The sequence below is a fragment of the Macaca nemestrina genome, chromosome 17 (genome assembly GCF_043159975.1).
Source record: "Macaca nemestrina isolate mMacNem1 chromosome 17, mMacNem.hap1, whole genome shotgun sequence".
NCBI classification, from domain to species: domain Eukaryota; kingdom Metazoa; phylum Chordata; class Mammalia; order Primates; family Cercopithecidae; genus Macaca; species Macaca nemestrina.
This window is the reverse complement of record NC_092141.1, coordinates 35859487-35879081: the sequence shown is the minus strand read 5'-3', so window position 1 is coordinate 35879081 and position 19595 is coordinate 35859487. Positions and strand designations below refer to the sequence as shown.

General features: G+C 59.6%; 1 protein-coding gene across 4 annotated transcripts; it reads left to right on the top strand.

Moving 5' to 3' along the window:
• Positions 1-3228: 3228 nt before the first annotated feature.
• Positions 3229-19367, top strand: LOC105476692 (GIT ArfGAP 1). 4 transcript variants are annotated; one of them, XM_011732856.2, is made up of 21 exons: positions 3229-3550; positions 9205-9338; positions 9799-9911; positions 10033-10138; positions 10693-10910; positions 11001-11095; positions 11441-11483; positions 13851-13877; positions 14060-14108; positions 14459-14531; positions 15088-15185; positions 15584-15695; positions 15835-15968; positions 16157-16309; positions 16382-16612; positions 16701-16754; positions 16933-17019; positions 17128-17201; positions 17363-17545; positions 17688-17751; positions 17916-19367. In XM_011732856.2, exons 1-21 carry the CDS (start codon positions 3499-3501, stop codon positions 18126-18128), a joined length of 2313 nt encoding a protein of 770 aa, XP_011731158.1. In that variant the 5' UTR covers positions 3229-3498; the 3' UTR covers positions 18129-19367. The 4 variants fall into 4 exon arrangements, with proteins under 4 accessions (XP_011731158.1, XP_011731169.1, XP_011731150.1 ...); XM_011732848.3 differs by having other exon boundaries at positions 3304-3550; positions 17895-18304; XM_011732867.2 differs by lacking the exon at positions 13851-13877.
• Positions 19368-19595: the final 228 nt, after the last annotated feature.

Here is a 19595-nt window from a genome sequence, read left to right as displayed (position 1 = left end):
GGGCACGGGCCTAGTTCGAGCGTTTGGGAGACGGTGGAGTTGTAATCTTCAGAATTGAGCTTGGGTCCCAGGGGCCTTGAAGAAGGATCCGGATTCCCAGAAGACAGTGACTGATGAGGGGAAACTCCTGAGAAAGATGTGGGGCATCAGTACCAGGGGTCATTGGCGCAGCCAGGGGTCTGGCCCCTGGAACATTTCTGAGGAGTCTTCCTTGCCCTGTTAGAAAATTAAACTCCATCTTTCCACACATGTCATTGGAAACAGAATGTCCAGTAAGGCGGGAAAGACGGTCCTTCCCCGCAGACACACTGTCCCCAGCAAGAACCAGAGTGAAGTTGGACAGAGAAAGCAGCAGGTGGCAGCTTCGCTCCTCCACCCAGCTGGTCCCTCAGGAAGGGAAGTGACTGATTCCAGAGATTGTCTTCTTCCTGAATGACCCCAGGGCGAAGAGGTACTTCCAGAACGGTCCCTGCAGAGGGTGTGGTACAAGTTGAATTGGCCTCTCGGCGCCAATTGCAAGGCCTGGAAGGACCAAGAGGCTTGGACCAGTCCCTGGAGGGAGGGGACTGTGATGTCAGAGAGACCAGAGTTCGAATACCTCCAACTGCCTGACCTTAAAAAAGCAAACTGCTTAATTTTTCCGACTTTCTCGGTCCACTCCCCTTCAAAATGAGACTCTAGATACTACCTCCTGGGTTGAGCTAAGGATAATGACTGCCCTGGAAACAGCGCCTCCCTCCCCAAACCAGGCGGGCCGAGACAGGTGGCGGGACCAGGCATGGTGCCTTCTTGAGCCCACCTCAAAACAAGGCAGGAATAAGGGATTCCACACCGGCCCTACTTAAAACAACAATCCAAGAAGTATTTGTGTGGGAAGTGCCAGCAAAAGCTTGCAAACTCTCTCAGGTTTCTTTGTGTGGTCTTCTCTCCTTCCTCCTCCACACCCTGCGGTGCCAGGCCCCGGCGGGAAGAGATGAGGGAGGAGCGGGCTGCCTCGCCCGTTTCTCCCGCCTGGGAGGAGCCAGCTGGCTTCTCTGGCGGCCCGGGACCGCTGCCCGCCTGCACCACCAGGGGTCAGCAGAGTGTCGTGGCTGCAACTGGTGTAGGGGAGGGGGGCTGTCGCGGGGGAGGGGCATCTAGGAGTGGCCGGGAGCATGCCAGTGCGTTTCCTTATTAAATTGTCTTTCGAACCTTGTATGTGATTCCACTGTAGCAGTCCTGCTTCCTGGGGTGGTGACATCTCCATGGGGGAATCCAGAAACCCTTTTATCTCCAGTCCCAGGCCCAGAAGTTTGGCTGTGACGGGGCTGGGGGAAACAAAGTTTGGACGGTGTGTCCGCGCCGGGGCCACTCCCAGGTAGCCTCCGAGCCAACCAGGAGATGGGGAGTGGGGCTGCGGGGGGTTGGTAAGCAGAGTGAGTCATCCTTCCCCAGCAAAGCCCAGGAGTCCGAGGGCAGGGGGAGTTGTGGGGAGCTGTCGATTGTGGGGAGCTGTCCCCTGGGCGGCCGGGTTCTTTCTTTGCCAGGCGGCGGTAGACACTAAACCCAGGTCGCTTGCGCTTCGCCTGCGCGCTCAGCTGCCACGTGCTCGAGACGCGCCCACACAGCGGAGAAACAAAGACAGCCAAGCGGCAGGGCTGCCAGCAGCCTCCTCGACATTTAATAAATGAAATTCCATGGCTGGGGGTCCACCGGGGGTGAACGGGAGGCCACCGCTCGTCGACTGAGCGCCCGGCACCGGCTGCCTGGCCACTCCTTCCGTCTCACTCCCCCCGCCCCTTACCCCCTTCCCACTGGGGCCACCAAAGCCCATGGATTCTTTGGTGAGAGAGCAGCTCGGGGCGGCAGGTAGTATTCCTCCCTACATAGCAGCTAGGTATCGTTGCTTGCAAAAGCCCCACCAGCTGAGCGGCTGGCTGTCTGGGGAGGGGAGGCCTGCAAGATTTTTTTAAGGTGCAATTATAAATAAAGCCCATGGATCGCGATTTCAAACAAACTTGTCAATCCGGGCCGCAGCAAAAGGCGATGGAGGCAGCTTTGCATGTATTTCGGGTGGTGTGACTCATGAGAATTACTTGTCTCCCCTAGGGAAGGAGCCTGCCCACCCACAAGTCACTGCCGCTCTGGCACCGCTGGGATAAATCGACCAACTTGAGCACCCCTGCCAAAGGACTGCCCCCATCTGTTACCGAGCAGGAGTCTCTGACTTCGATAATCCCTCCTCAATTGTCACCACTGACCTGGCCCCCAGGTCTGGCCCTGGGGACCTCTGCCCTCTCCCCACAAGCAGAGTGCCCGGGCCTTTTGCTGCTGCAGGGATTGGGGGTTGGGTGCACGCGCGGCACACGTGTATGGGGGAGCATGCTCAGTGCGGGGGCTGTGCTCATGTGAGGCCTCCAACTAGGCTCCCTGCCCCCCAGCCCACCCACGTCCCTCACCTGCCTTGCCTTTGCCTGCCTCTTCGTGTGAAGTCCAGGAAGAAAGGCTGTCACCTGAAACGGCCCCTCTGTGTTATATGCACCCTTTCTGGACGCACACACCTCTGGTGGCCCAGAAACACCGTGTGTATAAGGCGGATGACAAGTGGATTTGAGTGCACACAGGCACAGTGGTCACTCCTTGGGAGGTCTTTAAAAACCGCCCAGATTCCTCTCTGGATGGAAGCATGCATGGAGAGATAGATATATTTTTAGTCCAGAGGCAGGGGAATACACTGCCTGACCTTTCTAGCACCTGGGCGTCCATATTGTTGGCAATGAGCGTATTCAGCAAGAGTGTGACACACGCACACACACCTGGACACACAGATGTGGACACCTACAGGACCGGGAGGCACACCTCACCCCAACCAGAGATAGAAGGGTACCCCAAGGCACAGCCCCTTTGACCTGGAGCGGGACTTGGGCCTCCAAGTCCTTCCTGCCTAATCCCCGCCCTCGCCATCCCTGGGCCCAGCGTCCCCCGGGCCACCCCACGCGGAAAGTGAAGGGGAGGGGGCTGTGAGGGTGACTCACATTGCCTCCGGGCCAGGCGAGCGCCTCAGCGGAGGCCAGGACCGCAGGCCCCGCTGCCCGCCGGGGCCGGGCATTAGCCGCGGCCCCTTTAAGCGCCCCCGCCCCCTCCCGCCCGCGCCCGGGCTTCCTTTCTCCAGGGGGCGCGGCCGGGAGCGCGCGGCGGGGCGGGGGTGCGGCCCCTCCCCTGGTGGGCAGGGCCTGCGCCGCTTCCTGCAGGAGCGGCCCGGAGCCGCGCAGGGGGCGGAGAGAGGAGTCGCGAGCGGCGGCGGGGCGGCGTGGGGCAGAGGGCGCCCGAGGGCGAGCGGGCAGGCGGGCACGGCGGGTTCCGGGCCAGCCCCGGGGCGGACGGTTGGCCGGGCGCGCGGAGCCTCGCCGGGGCCTCGCCGGAGCCGGGCCGGGCAGCAGGGGCCGCCGCCGCCGCCCGGGCCCGCCGCCCGCGCCCCCCACGCTGGCCCAGAGGGCTGCGGCCGCGTCGCCGCTGAGGATGTCCCGAAAGGGGCCGCGAGCGGAGGTGTGTGCGGACTGCAGCGCCCCGGGTAAGCGCGGCGGGGCCGGGGGCGGGACCGCACAGCCAGGCCGCCGCCGGGCGGGCGCCGGGGCCTGGCGAGAGCGCCGTGCGGGGCCGGAGGGCTGGGCTGAGCTGGGCTGGGCTGGGCTGGGCTGGGCTGGGCTGGGCGGGGCGGGGGGCTGCGGCCTCCGGGCTCGGCCCCCGCCCCGGCCACTGCGGAGCCGCGTCCTTGGCGGGAGGGCTGTCCTGGGGGGCCCATGCTCCCTGGAGGCCGTGGACGAGCGAGGAAGGACGTTCCCGGCGCTGCCTCCCGCCCCTCGGTCTGAGGGAGGCGGGCAGCTGGCTGCCCCTCCACCTCCATCTCTATCCGACGGAAGCGCCAGCCTGGGGTGGCAGGAGGGCAGTGGCGGAGGCCGGCAGGGCTTGGGAGGTGGGGGCGAGTGTGGTTTTGTGTCATCTCAGTGCCACCCCCGCGTCTTGCACCTGCTGCTCGCGTGGTCGGCACGCCTGCCGGGGTGGTGGAGGGCAAGGAGCAGAGGGCCGGGCAGATGCGCCAGCGGGGCCTGGATACCGTCTCCTCAGGAGCAGATGAGCAGTGGCTACTCCCAGGACTCCCTGCCGCGGGTTCCTAAGGCTAGCGCTTTTTTGCGGGCCTGGCGTTCAGGGCCAGTTCAGACCCGGGTGTCTTATCGGGAGGCATCACCAGGCCTGCTGGTGGTGACTGGGAACAGCTCGGCTGGACCCTGCTGTTCCTATTCACCGGTAAGGCCCGCTTGGGAAAGTGAGCTTGGCATCAAGCTATCCTGGGCCCCGGCCCCTCCCTGTCCCCTAGCCCAGTCTGGCGAGAAATGGGTGGGAGGCAATGCCTAGATTCCCCGCATCCTGCTGGCTTCCTAGCCTGCCTCCTGGCTGTATTTACATGGTGGTTCTCTTCTTTTTCCTAACAGAGTCAGGACTGGGCTGGAGTGAAACCCCCCCAGGCCTGCTGAGGAAGTCAGGGGTAATGATCCAAGAGTCTGCTCCCTTCTGATGGGGGAGGACAGCCAGTGACTGGGCTCTGCAGCTGGCCTGGGAAGGAAGCTCTAGCCCCCATCCATTCTTTCTTTAGAAAAGGAGCTATCTCCCTAGTAGGCCCCTGGGCAGGCTTCGGAGGTCTGTGAACTCTAGCGGGGCTGTGGGCATTATTAAGAGTGAGAGTATGGGGTGCTGGTTTGTGGGTCCATAACTTTCAGCCACCCCTTGAGCAAGCCCAGGACCCCACAGGTTGAGCCTCACAGATGCTCTGGTGGTTCTGGGGGTGGTGCCAAGCTAGACTGTTTGGGAACTGTGACCCAGCAGGGCTTGGGCACAAGATACTCTCCTCCTTGGGGCTTTTGGTTTAGAGGGCCCTGGGGTTGAGGGTCCATACCCCTAAGAAACTATGACTCCCTTTCCCCAGCTGCAGGCAGGTCTGGGGATGGCAGGGCTGAGGACACACCTTGCCTTATAAATGTCTGCCCACTGTTCCGCACCTCCATGGGGTGAGCATGGCATGCATGTGGAGGAGAGGCTTAGCAGGCACCCTATCGGGGAAGCCTGGGGCATAGTGTTGCCTTTGTTCCCAGCTTACTCTGTAACCCCAAAAAGACTTTCCTCACTGTGGGGGCCTCAGTTTCCTCAATTAGGAGGCAAAGAAATTGGAGTAGAAATGGTTTCTGGGGGGGCTGTGATCTGATTCTGGGGTGGAGGGGTGAAGGGCAGCACCAGCAAGGCAGCAAGGCAGTTGTCCTTTCTCTGTTGCATTGAATGTCATCCAAAGCCTCTGGATGCCCAGTGGGCTCAGGGAGGAATGGTGGGCATCAGATGTGTTGGATTGCCCAGCTCCTACTCCCAGGTCCTCATCCGTCAGAGGAATTTGTGCCCCAGATGACTCTTTTCCCCTGATACACAATAGAGGTCAGGAAGGTGGTGAGAAGGTGAGGATGGTGGGGTGGGGAGGATATGGACAGTCTTACACATCAGCCCACCTAGCACCCAGCGAAGTGTCCAGCACATGGCAGGCGCTCCCTGAGTGTCTGACTTCTTGTCGGGACCCTGGCTGGCTGCTTGGGACTATCCCACACCTGGACCCTAGGATGCTGGCCCTGGCATGCAGCGACGTGTTTGGTCTGGGTCCTGTGGCATCTCAGGCAGAGAGGCATGAGGGTACCCAGCAGTCTGGAGTCCAGATCCAGTGCCAGCCCCATGGTGTATCGCTCCACCCCAGGGTCACAGCCTTCTTTTATTGTGATAGGAGCCCTGCAGTCCCAGCCACAGGAGTGGGGCCAGGGACTTTTTGTGCTTGGTTAATTTGGGGAGTCATGGAGGTCAGAGGTGAGATGCAGCCTGCCCCCAGAGAGCCCCATCCTCCCTCTGCTCCCGGGCCTGGGCACACGGGACAAGTGCGAGTGTGTTGGTAGGCAACTGGACATGGCGTGGCTGCTCTGGCAGCTTGTGCCACCTCGTCAGGCACCGTGTGCATTCCTGCCTGCCTGGGGAGTCCAAGAGAGGAAGGGAGCAGGGAGCCCTGGAGAATGTGCATTTTCCCCTTTCCTTTGCCTTGGCCCACCTTGCCACATGGTCTCAGTCAAGGGCCTCTCCTCACCCCATGGGCTTCTATCTCAGCCTTTTCCACTTTGGCAGCCCTGGGGGTGAGAGTGAAGGCCTCAAGATGCCTGTCCTTTAGGCATCTCTGGTGAGCAAGGCTGGGGACACGTTACAGGACAAGCTGCAGGCTGATTTGTCTCTTCATAGTGTAGATTGCAGAGTGGTACAAATGTTGGGCTCCTCTTCCTGCCTTATTGAGGTAGAACTTGTATGTGTCTGTGCCCGCACCTGAGTGTTCACACTGATGGGCTTTTACATGTGTGTATACCTGTGTAACTACTACTCTGATCATGTTATAGAATAGGGGTATCCAATCTTTTTGCTTCCCTGGGCCACACTGGAAGAAGAATTTTCTTGGGCCACACCTAAAATACGCTAACACTAATGATAGCTGATGAGCTAAAACAAGCAAAAAATAAAAATAAAATAAAATTGCACAAAAGTCTCATAATGTTTTGAGAAAGTTTATGAATTTGTGTTGGGTCACATTCAAAGCTGCCCTGGGCCGCATATGGCCTGCAGGTTGGACAAGCTTGTTATAGAACATTTCCATCACCTTAGGGAGCTTCCAAGTGCCCCCTCTCAGTCTGTGCACTCAGAGGTAACCACCATTCTGACTACCCCAAGGACTACTCTTGCTTGCCGTCATGATGTGGGCTTTTCCCTTAGTCTAGTGGGGATCTGGCCCTTAGCTCAGGGGAGGGAGGCCTGAAGCTGGCCTGTATGTGCAAACCTACTGGCCCTGGAGGCCACTGATGGCTTCAGGTGGTGGCAGGAATTCACCATAGTAGAGGCCTCCCTGGGGTTGGCACTGGTTAACGTGATCCCAGGATCACACCTGCTACCTCGCCAGACGTACAGACCCATACCCTGCTGGTGGAGCCAGAAGCCCAGGGGGAGGGCTGACAAGTTCCCTTATAGTTCCTGTCCTTTCCGTCCCAGGTTTGGTCCAAGGAGCCTCTTGAGGCAAGGATCCCTTCACCTTAAACTACAATCTGGGTAGACCCAAGGGCACTTGCACAGAGAGAGGAGAGAGAATGGTTAGGGTGGGCATCGCATCTGTGTCATCCAGAAATGAGATGACACCAGTGTCAGCTGCCCAGACCAGGACAGTGTCCTTTGCCTACCATTCCTCTCAGGTCACCTGGAGGAGAGGCAGAACCCCTCCCCCAGGCTGGGGGAAAGTGCGAGGCAAACCCTTGGACCACGTTCCTGCACCCTGGTCTTGGTTGCTGCCATATCCAGGGTCACTCACCACATCTGGTCTGCCCATGGCTTGGGGCTCTGGAGCGCCTGGCTGTGGATATCTAGTCAACCTTCCCCGCCTGGCTTCTCCGGTAGGACCGTAGACCTCGGGTCAGTCCATTTATGATCCTGCCCTGGGCGGCTCCCCACTTACAGGAAACCCCACCAAGAGGAATTTGGGCTGCATCATTTCCGGCTTCCTGCCTGGGCTGCCGGAGGTGACTGGCTGGCAGCCCCCTGACCCAGTGGTGTTTGGAGTGGGGAGAGGGAGCTCTCCACGCCTGGGGTGCCTCACTATTTGGGTAAAGCCAGCACAGAGGTGCATGCTAGGACTCCCCCTCTTGGCGAAGAAGGCTCATCCCTTCCTCCTGAGCCCTGGAGTCAGCCCCCTAGGAAGGTGTTGGCAGTCACCTTGGGCATCCCTCTGTTGCCCTGATTGGGAGGGGTTCCCTTAAAAAGCCAAAACCCAAAGACAGACCTCCCTCCTTTACTTCCTGTTTCCACGCCTCAGCGGGGGCCACTTGCTGTGGGCAGAGCCTAGGCTGGACCCCTGACTCAGAGTCTCCTCAGTTTTCCTGGGAACTTTGGTGGAAGTCCTTAGGGGGGAAGGGCCTGAGAATTGCCTTCTAGTTGGGGGAGATTCTTATCCCCCTAAGGCTGTCCCTCCCCTGGTGGGGGCATTTCTGAACACCCTGAGCGGTACAGGGCAAGGCAGAGAGCCAGTCCTCCACCCCCACCCCAGGACAGGGTTTCCTGAGACAGGGCGGGGGCCGCTGGGCAGAGCAAAGTGTCCTGGGAGAGAGGCGCCCTGCCCCCACTCTCAGGCGGCACACAATGCCTGCTTTCTCCCCCGTGACCTTTCTGCAGCCTGAGTCGTATGCAGCTGTCTCCTCCCCATCTCCCAAGGGGCCTAGGATGGGTGGCATCTCCTCTGCCCGTGAGAAGGACCCTGAAATTTCCACCCAGTCCTGGCCCCACTTCTTTCCAAAGTTCACTTTTCCCTAAAGAGTGGAGAGCAGGCTATAGAGGCAGAAGGATAGCAGCAAGTGTGGACATGGCATGGTCTCAGGCATCAAAGTGCCACATCCTGTCAATTCTACTCATTAGCCTTGTGACCTTGAACAAGCCCTTTAACCTCCGAGCCACTGTTTCTTCATCGCAGAGGTAGCATGTCCTACCTTGCCTGACAGTTGCAAGCAGCATCATACATAATGTACTCAGCTGGTACCCAGTGGGTGCCCAGTCAAGCCCAGCTCCTTTGCTCTGTCCGTCTTCCTTAAGAGGGCTCCAGCTCACACCCTCAGTGATGGTGGCAGGAGGCTCCAGCATGAAAGGACCTCACCTGCTGGCAGGAGGCCAGAGGCAGGACCTGTGGATGGGTGTGATCTGTCAGGCATGTTTCAACAGCATCTGGCACGCAGCAGCATCTGGGTTGCATCCCCTTGGGGATCCCTGCCTCCCTTCGGGATGGGCTAGGGCAGACACCTTGTTTCCTGGGAAAAGGCTGAGAGACTGGTAGCAGTGGCTGCAGGGCAGAAACCTGTGCTTGCTGAATGGACTCTGGGGACTGCATGTCCCAGAGGGGTAAGGATGTAGGAAACGGCATGGCTCTGTCAGCCCTCAGCTGTGAGCTCTTGCGGAGATCCCTCACTGGTAACCTGACTGTAGTGATGGTCCCATCTCCTAGGCTGTTGGGGACTGAGTGAGTGAATGTGTGGTGAGTACTAGGCTTGGCACGGGCCAGAGCGGTCAGTGCTCAGAAGGTCTGGCCTATTGTCTGGCTCCGGCTGACCCTTGCCCTCACTCTGGCAGATCCTGGCTGGGCATCCATCAGCAGGGGTGTGCTGGTGTGCGACGAGTGCTGCAGCGTGCACCGGAGCCTGGGACGCCACATCTCCATTGTCAAGCACCTTCGCCACAGCGCCTGGCCTCCCACGCTGCTGCAGGTACAGGGCTCGGTCAGGTGGTTCTTCCTTCCCCACAGGCAGAGCATGCTGAACATGAGGGCATTTACCCCTCACCCACACACACCCCCGTCTGGAATCTGCAGCTTCCAAGGGGCAGCTGGGGCAGAGCCTAATCCTGACCCTTTCCTCCCATCTACTCACTTCATGCAGAAGAGTAGCTCACACCCCCACTCTGCCGCTTATCAACGTGGTCATGTAGCATTGAGCAAGTCGCTTCACCTCTCTGAGCCTTGGCACACTCACCATGCGACCTGAAGTGCTACATGGGATCTGTGTCTTTGGGCAGCTGGACTAGATGGAGGTGTGGTGGTGTGGGCACACCGTAGGCCCCCTTGGTACTGTTTCCAGCTACGCCAGCCACAGCAGGCGCTCAGGAGGTGTTTCCCCCAGTGCCCAGCACGCAGTGGGCACTCTCTCATTTGGCATCTCTTCCCCGCAGATGGTGCACACGCTTGCCAGCAACGGGGCCAACTCCATCTGGGAGCACTCCCTGCTGGACCCCGCACAAGTGCAGAGCGGCCGGCGTAAAGCCAACCCCCAAGACAAAGTCCAGTGAGTGGGGCTGGAGGGGTGGTGGGCAGAGACTGCACAGTCTGGGACAGGGCCCTGGGAGGTGGCAAAGTGACCACCCTCTCCCACCATGCCCCCCATTCCTCCTGTGTGCCCCATGCAGCCCCATCAAGTCAGAGTTCATCAGGGCCAAGTACCAGATGCTGGCGTTTGTGCACAAGCTTCCCTGCCGGGACGATGATGGGGTCACCGCCAAAGACCTCAGCAAGGTTTGAGGGGCCCTACAACAGATGGGTGGCCCCCTCTTCTTCCCACCCTTGACTCTCTGAAGGCCTCTCCTTTGTCCCTACTGAGGCCTGGGCCCCAAAGGCCGCAAGGTCAGGTGGTAACAGTAGGCAGGATGGAAAGAGCAGATTGCTAGGTCAAGCCATGTGCGGCTGAGGCTCCTCAGCAACCAAGTGGACACAGAAGGCTAGAAGCCCACAACTGCCACTCAGAAGCTGGGAAAACCTGGGGGTAGTTGCTTAGCCTCTCACAGCCTCAGTTTCATCATCTGTAAAATGGGAAAGAAATAACAGCATCTACTTCATGAAGACATTATCTTAAGCAGGGCACACAGCACACGTGGTAGATGGTGACTGACAGCAGCGTTTATTGATTGGCATTAACCCCTAGTGGGGAGCCTCTGTCCTCCTGACATAGCCTGGTTTGGGCAGGCCTCCTTGGAGCTGCTAGGCGTCCCAGGGGCAGCCAGGGTGCAGCTTGCAGGTGGAGAGGTGCGCCTCACGCAATGTGTATTCATTGCACGCTCTGCTCCTCGTAGCAACTGCACTCAAGCGTGCGGACAGGCAACCTGGAGACATGTCTGCGCCTGCTATCCCTGGGTGCCCAGGCCAACTTCTTCCACCCAGAGAAGGGCACAACACCTCTGCACGTGGCTGCCAAGGCAGGGCAGATACTGCAGGCCGAGCTGCTTGTAGTGTATGGGGCTGACCCTGGCTCCCCTGATGTTAATGGCCGCACACCCATTGACTATGCCAGGTGAGGGTCAGCTGAAGGGTGCAGCGTGGGTGGGTGGGGGTGTGGGTGAGGGCTGCTGCTGCAGGGCTGAGCCATACCCCCTCCCCACAGGCAGGCGGGGCACCATGAGCTGGCGGAAAGGCTGGTTGAATGCCAGTATGAGCTCACTGACCGGCTGGCCTTCTACCTCTGTGGACGCAAGCCAGGTGAGCAGAGCTTGGAGCGGGCCTCACTGGGCTGGGCAGGTGGGACCTGGACACACCCAGCAGCAGGTGCCATGGTGACAGAGCGACTGGGGAGCAGTGTTGCTAGGCAACTGGCTCCTGTGAAATTGCTGCAGGCTCTGGGCCACAGCATCGTTGGGGCTAGGGAGTGGGGGTGGGCATCCTGCATCCTCCCGTGAACTCCCAGCACTCTTGGGGGTGGCCTGCCCTCCCCCCTTTCCCCTGACACTTCTGGGTGCCAGCCCTGCTCATAGCAGTGAGGTGGGCTCCCAGCTGCTGATGCCACCCAGCTCTAGTGAGTGACTTGGCATTTTTATTTTTGTTCAGATCACAAGAATGGGCATTACATCATCCCACAGATGGCTGACAGGTGAGTGCCCACCTGATGCCCCTTTCCAGAGGCTGTTGGATGCCATGTGGGCAGCTGACCCCCAGAGCTCCCAGCCCAGGCTTCAGGGGCCTAGGACCCTGCTCCCCACCCCCCAGAGACTAGAGGCACAGCTTAGTCCTCAGTCCCTAATGCTGGGCCCCAAGGCAGGTAAAAAAATGTTAGCTCCGTATGTGGCCAGCATAGCCTGAGCCCTGTGACTGTCAAGTACATGGAGGGCTTGGGTGTAAGAAGCTACCTGTGGGCCGGGCGCGGTGGCTCACGCCTGTAATCCCAGCACTTTGGGAGGCCGAGGCGGGCGGATCACCTGAGGTCGGGAGTTCTAGACCAACCTGGCCAACATGGAGAAACCCTGTCTCTACTAAAAAGATAAAATTAGCCAGGTGTGGTGGCGCATGCCTGTAATCCCAGCTACTCGGGAGGCTGAGGCAGGAGAATCCCTCGAACCCAGGAGGCGGAGGTTGCGGTGAGCTGAGATCACGCCATTGCACTCCAGCCTGGGCAACAAGAGCAAAACTCCGTCTCAAAAAAAAAAAAAAGCTACCTTCGGCTGGGAGGGTGGGCCACTGGGTTCTGTCTCAGTGGCACTGACCCCACTGTCTTTAGAGAAGCCTCTGCTCCTCACTGAAAAGATGGGTGGGCTTCAGGGATGTGACTAACTTTGAGACTGCACGCTAGGCCTCGAGCATGCTCAGAAATTAGGCAGGTGCCCTGAGGCTGGTTGAATGAGGTGTTTCTGCCTCCGTCTGAGAGGCCCCAAGTGCCCAGGCAGTGTGGGACACCCCCTGCCACTCACCCAGCACATAAGATGGATGCTAGTGCCACCTGGTGGCCACCTCTGATGGCCACGTCCTCATGCCAGGCTGTGCCTTCTGGCCGCCAGGCTGTGCCTTCTGGCCTGGATCTGGAGAGAGGAGGTGCTCTCCTCCCCAAGGGCCTGTGTGGGCAGATGGACATAGCCAAGCCTGGGCAACTCAGATCCTAAACCCAGACCTCCTTGAGACCCCAAGGCTCCTACTTCAGTGGTCTGATTCTACCTGGGCTGTGAGTGTGTGTGTGCGTGTTTACATGCATGTGTGTGTATGGTAAATATACCCACATATGGGCTCCATTCAACAGCACATTAACTGAGCACCTTCCCGGAGCCAGCTACTGCTCTTGGCACTGGGAGCACAGAGGCACCTGAGACACAATCCCTACCCTTGAGGAGCTCACAGTCTAGCTGGGGAGGCAGCCTAGGCAGGTGATTCTAGTCCCCTTGGGGGAGCGCAGCAAGAGAGGCAGAGGCATGGAAGGTAGAAGTGCTGCATGGGAATGGAGGCAGCCCCTGGGGCTGGAGCACAGCATGGGAGGCAGGGAACCCTACGAGCAAGACTGGAATAGAGACAAGCAGGAGAATGAGCAGCCCCGAGAGCATCAGCAGGAGCAGTGACCATCCCAAGAGCAGAGAGTTCCAGGCATAGAAGTGTGAAGTCAGTTCTGCTGCTTACTGGCTGTGTGACTTGCAGGCTGCTTGACCTCTCTGAGCCTTGGTTACCTCTCCTGGAAATGGAGATGACAGTATCTGTTTTTCAGGGAGGAGAGGATTAGATAATGTACGCAAAATGTTTAGCTTTTGTTTTTTTTTTAAGAGTTGGGGTCTTGCTCTGTTGCCCAGGTTGGAGTGCAGTGGCTCGATCATAGCTTACCGCAGCCTTTAACGATCCTCCTACCATAGCCTCTTGAGTAGCTGGGACTACAGGCACATGCCACTATGCTCAGCTAATTTTTAAATTGCTTTTGTATCTGTGTTGCCCAGGCTGGTCTCCACCTCCTGGCCTCAAGTGAACTTCCCAGGTTGGCCTCCCAAAGTGCTAGGATTACAGGTGTGAGCCACTGCATCCGGCCCTAGGGTATTCTGATGAAGTATGGTTGGAGTGTGCCGTATGCACCTGTTATTACTGCAGTGCTTTAAGGCAAGGGATAGTGCAGCCAGGTGTATCCAAAAAATCACCCTGGCTGCTGGGTAGAACAGGATTGTAGGGACACGACTAGAAGGAGGGAGATTAAGAAACTGTTGCAAAGCCCAGGCAGCAAGTGATTGAGGAACATGGGGAGCTTCACTAGGACTGGAGGGTGAAGGAGACTTCAGGTGACTGCCAGGTGGCTGACACTGGTGCTGGATGAACAGGTCACTGAGAGGAAGAGCAAGCCAGAGGAGGAGGGGTGGGGGACGCGGTGAGACGAGTTGAGCTTTGTCCCTTCTGGGCCGGGTGTGCATGGAGATGGGTCTGGGCCTGACGTGCCCTGCTCCTGGGTAACTGCTGCCTCTGTCCTGTTCTTCCCTCTGCTGCCTTTCTCTGGACTTAGATCTCGGCAAAAGTGCATGTCTCAGAGGTATATGGTGCCTGCCGGGGCAGCAGGCCTGAAGGTGGGGTAGGGTGGGGAGGCATTTGGTGTGCAGCATCTGGGGTGCCATCTCCCTGGGATCCCTGCATGTTGGGGAGGTTGCTGGCATGGGCCTGGCCACCTCTCAGGTCTCTCCTCTCCTCCCAATTCTCGTCTCCCTCCGCCCTCAGCCTGGACCTATCCGAATTGGCCAAAGCTGCTAAGAAGAAGCTGCAGGCAGTAAGTCTGCTCCAACAGTGCCCTGACACTTGGAGCTGGCCCCTCTCTGGTTCCCCACCCTCTGCCCTTGCTTCCCCTGCCTCTGACTCAGTGAACTTTTCCAAGTCTTTGACCTGTCCCCTCACTCGCCTCAGCAGTCTGATCTCCCCACAAGGGGACGGACTGGTCCCTTCTCTCCCACCTTGGAGTTTGGAACATGATCCCTTCCCACTTACCCGTTCTGAGACTGTAGGGGCTGGGCAGCACGAGGAAGGCCACCGGTTCCCCAAGGCTCACAACATGCTGTGGAGCTGGCCTTGGCACTGGGAGCCAATGCATCTGACAAAATCTGGGCCCCTCTTTTCTTCCAGCTCAGCAATCGGCTTTTTGAGGAACTCGCCATGGATGTGTATGATGAGGTGGATCGAAGAGAAAATGATGCAGGTGAGTCGGGGAACAGGAGTGTCTGGCACGGAGGACCCGAGCGGCCCAGGCATGGGTCTCTGGTCCTTTACTGGGCTCAGAAGGGGTGCCTGGGGTTGGGGCTGCTCAGAGGCTTGCAGATGAGCCCCTGCTGGCTGTGAACCTGCCTGGGCAGCATCCCAGGCTGGGTAGAGTGCTGAGGGGGAGGCGGCTAGCCTGCTCCTCCCCCAGCTTCAGACTGGGGCTCCTCTCACTCTGGCAGCCTCCCACTTTGGCTGTCTCCCTGGTACTGCTCCGCCCTCCTGCATCACTCCTTCCTGGCCACAGCCGGATTCCAGCCCAAACTCTGGGTCTGGATGGGTGGGACCCGCCTTGTTCCATTTGTCTATCCCCAGCCGGCTGTGCCCAGCCTTGCCCTGACCCAGCCTAGCTCTGCATGCCTGAAGAGCACCCCTGTTCTGAACACCAGTGCTCAATGGGCGTGGGGGCAGCTAGGAAGGCTGGGCTCAGTGCTTCCCCACCCCCACCGTGGGGGCCTGGCCACCGTGGCTGATCTGCTCCTGTCCCTCCCCTCCAGTGTGGCTGGCTACCCAAAACCACAGCACTCTGGTGACAGAGCGCAGTGCCGTGCCCTTCCTGCCTGTTAACCCGGAATACTCAGCCACGAGGAATCAGGTAAGGGGGCTGGGTTGGGGGCCTGGGGTGGTCTCCTTCATCCGGGCGGTCCCTCCTCATCCGGCAGTGGGCTGGGGCCTGAGCCAGCTCTCCAGCATTTGCCAGGGCCTCCCTCAGGGCCCAGCTGGCACTGGGATTTGGGAAGAGGCAGGAGGCCGTTCTTTTGAGCACTTGGTGAGCAGCTCCGGCGGGTGTTCCGGCCTCTGCTCAGGCACCCTACTGTATCATACCCTGCCCCGCGTGGCCTCAGCTGCTGACTGGCCAGGTGAAGCAAGGCTGGGACGCTTTAGCTGGGGTTAAATTAGATGGCAGAGCCAAGCCCTGCTGCTTGGTCCCCACCCCTCTGCGTCAGTTATAAGGGGTCCCCTGAAGCCAGCCTGGCCCTTTCTGCCTTGCAGGGGCGACAAAAGCTGGCCCGCTTTAATGCCCGAGAGTTTGCCACCTTGATCATCGACATTCTTAGTGAGGCCAAGCGGAGACAGCAGGGCAAGAGCCTGAGCAGCCCCACAGGTGGGAGGGTTGTGGGGGGTGGTGCAGGCAGCGGGCGGGGCTCCAGGGGTCTTTCCTACATGGCTCTCTCTGCCAGTGGTGGCCTGAGAGACGGGTTGTGTGGTGGAGTGAGGCCTGAGTGACGCCCCTGTGTCCTCAGACAACCTTGAGCTGTCTCTGCGGAGCCAGAGTGACCTCGACGACCAGCACGACTATGACAGCGTGGCCTCTGACGAGGACACAGACCAGGAACCCTTGCGTAGCACCGGCGCCACTCGGAGCAACCGCGCCCGGGTCCGAGTCCCACCCTCCCTCCCACTCCCGTGTGCCCTGACCCAGGCCTTCACCGAGACCCAGTTCTTTCCTCTTGTAGCCCAGGGGCCTGAGGGACAGGCGGGCTGCTCCTAGCCTCAATAACTGTCCCCTGTGGGTGTTGGCCTCCCTGCCCCCAGGTGCTGACTGGCTTAGGTCTCTTTCTGCAGAGCATGGACTCCTCGGACTTGTCTGATGGGGCTGTGACGCTGCAGGAGTACCTGGAGCTGAAGAAGGCCCTGGCTACATCGGAGGCAAAGGTGCAGCAGCTCATGAAGGTCAACAGTAGCCTAAGCGACGAGCTCCGGAGGCTGCAGCGAGAGGTGAGGGTGCAGCCTCTGTGGGAGGGGGAGCCCCAGGACTCCAGGGGGGTTGACAGCACTTTGCACTCACAGATCCACAAGCTGCAGGCGGAGAACCTGCAGCTCCGGCAGCCTCCAGGGCCAGTGCCCACACCTCCACTCCCCAGTGAACGGGCAGAACACACACCCATGGCACCAGGCGGGAGCACACACCGCAGGGACCGCCAGGCCTTCTCCATGTATGAACCCGGCTCCGCCCTGAAGCCCTTCGGGGGCCCCCCTGGGGACGAGCTTACTACACGGCTGCAGCCTTTCCACAGCACTGTGAGTCACCTGTGGGTCTCAAGGTGTGGGGAGATGGTTGGGGCTGCTGCAGGGTCCACCATGACGCTCACTGTGCTAACATCCCCAGGAGCTAGAGGACGACGCCATCTATTCAGTGCACGTCCCTGCTGGCCTTTACCGGGTAAGCCTGGGGAAGGCGTGTCCATCTTAGCCAGTAGGTTCTGAGCCCCAGGGGGTTCTGGGCTCTGTGCTGAATGCGGGGCCTAAGATGATTAGGCTGACCCGGTCCCTGCCGCACTGCTGGTGAGCAGGGGGCAGTGGGGCACACTGACTCCATCCAGCACTGCCCTGGGTTTCAGATCCGGAAGGGGGTGTCTGCCTCAGCTGTGCCCTTCACTCCCTCCTCCCCGCTGCTGTCCTGCTCCCAGGAAGGAAGCCGCCACACGGTAACGTTTCCATACCCAGTGCCCACAGCCTGGCTGGGGGCCATGTGGGCTGGGGGTTGTGTGGGTCCAGGAGCACAGCGCTCACAGCCCCTTCCCTCCGCCCTCCAGAGCAAGCTTTCCCGCCATGGCAGCGGAGCCGACAGTGATTATGAGAACACACAAAGTGGGGACCCACTGCTGGGGTGAGGCTCCCTGGGTCTTCAGCCCAGCCTGCTCATGTACCGAGGCGGGGAGGTTGAGAGGGTCCCCAGTGTGTCTGTGAGGACCGAGGCAGGCGGTTCCGAGGCTGGAACGTGTTTCTCTATATATATCTTTGTCTCTCTTTTCCGGACCTGGGCCTCAGGCTGGAAGGGAAGAGGTTTCTAGAGCTGGGCAAAGAGGAAGACTTCCACCCAGAGTTGGAAAGCCTGGATGGAGACCTCGATCCTGGGCTTCCCAGCACAGAGGATGTCATCTTGAAGACAGAGCAGGTCACCAAGAACATTCAGGAACTGTTGCGGGCAGCCCAGGAGTTCAAGCATGACAGGTACTGAGTGGAGGGGGCGGGGGGGATGCAGTTCCTGTTGGTTTCTAGGGTGTTGCAGAGGGCATGAGGGGCCCTAGGTTCTGCTGTCCCTGGGAACCTCCCTTGAGAGCCCCCTGATTTATACCCTCCCTTCTCCCTGCAGCTTCGTGCCCTGCTCAGAGAAGATCCATTTGGCTGTGACCGAGATGGCCTCCCTCTTCCCAAAGGTACAGGGGCCAAAGAGAGGACCAGGAGTGGGAGGGCCTCGGGCTGGGGCAGGCGTGGAGAATCCCATCTGATTGCTACCCGGGTGGAGACACAGAGATACTGGGCCCTGGTGGCAGCTGGCGGCTTAAAGTCCAAGGTCCAGCCTCACTTCTGCCCCCTCCAGAGGCCAGCCCTGGAGCCAGTGCGGAGCTCACTGCGGCTGCTGAACGCCAGCGCCTACCGGCTGCAGAGTGAGTGCCGGAAGACAGTGCCGCCAGAGCCTGGCGCCCCAGTGGACTTCCAGCTGCTGACTCAGCAGGTGATCCAGTGCGCCTACGACATCGCCAAGGCTGCCAAGCAGCTGGTCACCATCACCACCCGAGAGAAGAAGCAGTGACCTCTCTCCCCACACCCTCACCTGCACCCTAGGACCTCACTGGCCACAGGAGCTGGGCCACTCCAGACATTAATCCCCACCCCAACAGAGCCACTGGCACAAGTGCCCTTAGTGCTGCCACTGTCCCTGGTAGCCAGGCGCCCTGGTGCCCACCCGTCAAGCCCCTAAGGATGGGGAGGTGGGGTGGCAGGAGCTTCTGTCCCCCACATTCCATGCACCTCCCCTCTGTATATAGCATCTCCCCACTCCTAGTGAGCAGGGGCCTGCAAGGCATCACTCCCAGCCCCTCGCCTTCGAGGGCACCCTCAGCAAAGGGGCGGGTGGGGACACTCCATGTGGGGCAGCTCTCCGTACATGCGACCCACCCCCATGAGCCAGTTCAGCCCTATTGGGGGCTGAGCAGGGGCATCCCCTCCTTTGTACATAGTCTCCATGGATGTCCCTGCCCTGTAGCTACCAGCCCCTTGCTGCTCTCCCTTTAATGCCAAACGGCCCCTGCCTAGGGCACAGGCCCCAACCTGTGTGCTGGGGGTCCCCAGCAGCAAACACTGGAAAGTCTTGTTTTTTCTTTTTCCCTTTCTTCTTCCCCACCCCTTAATTTTAACTTCGTGGTAACTGAGTGTCCCCGCGTGCCTGCGTGTTGAGTGTGCGGGCGGCAGTGCCGTTCCGGAGGCCTGGTCCATCTGGAGTTTTGAGGGGTGAGGGGACCAGAGCAGTGGGACCAGAGTGGGGTTCAGCTTCCCTTCCCCACCTGGAGCCAGGGACTGCCCGTGTAACCCGTTTTGGTCCTGCCCGCTGCCTCCCTGATCCCTCCCCACTCTCGCCCCTTCTCTATGAACTTACTTAAATCAAAAACCACTTCCCTCCATCTCCTCCCGCTCCTGTGTGGAGGGGGAATATGTGCTGGCTAGGGTGGAGGACAGAGCACCTGAGCCTGGGGCTGGCTCCCCGGGGTGTCCGATTCAGCTGGTGGCTGTGGAGCTGAGTCCCCTCCCTGTAACCTCTACAAGGCCAGCACCCACCATCACTACCTGCACCTGCTGTGGTCCCACCCTCTGGAGGTCTGGGAACCTGGCTGGCAGCCTGGGAAGGCTGGAGAGGCAGACGGTGGGACCCACCAGCTCTCTCCCCATCCCGCTTCTTCCCTGGGGGGCCAGGCCCTACCTGTGTGGTGGTGGGTGGGCTGACTGTCAAGACGTGTCATGTACATTTGTATCAAAAATAAAGAAGTGACCATGAGCTGTTTCTTATGCTGAGAATGGGGGCTGGAGGGAGGTGGCAGACGTGAAAGGGTGACTGCAAGTGCCCCAGGACCCCCACCCTAGGGAAGCCCCTGTGCTGGGAACATCTGTCTAGTGGAAGAGTTACTTTGGGAATATGTAACTATTCTAACATGTATGACAATAATGTCACCCTCCCACGAGGATACTGCTAAAGCCCCATGTCCAGGGACAGGTTGGCCAGCGG

Excerpts from the sequence above, each read along its gene's own strand:
- LOC105476692 (XM_011732848.3), top strand. The coding sequence starts at position 3,499 with ATGTCCCGAAAGGGGCCGCGAGCGGAGGTGTGTGCGGACTGCAGCGCC. Across the intron at positions 9,912-10,032 it reads AACCCCCAAGACAAAGTCCA|CCCCATCAAGTCAGAGTTCA; the intron begins GTGAGTGGGGCT and ends TGCCCCATGCAG. Across the intron at positions 11,484-13,850 it reads ATCCCACAGATGGCTGACAG|ATCTCGGCAAAAGTGCATGT; the intron begins GTGAGTGCCCAC and ends CTCTGGACTTAG.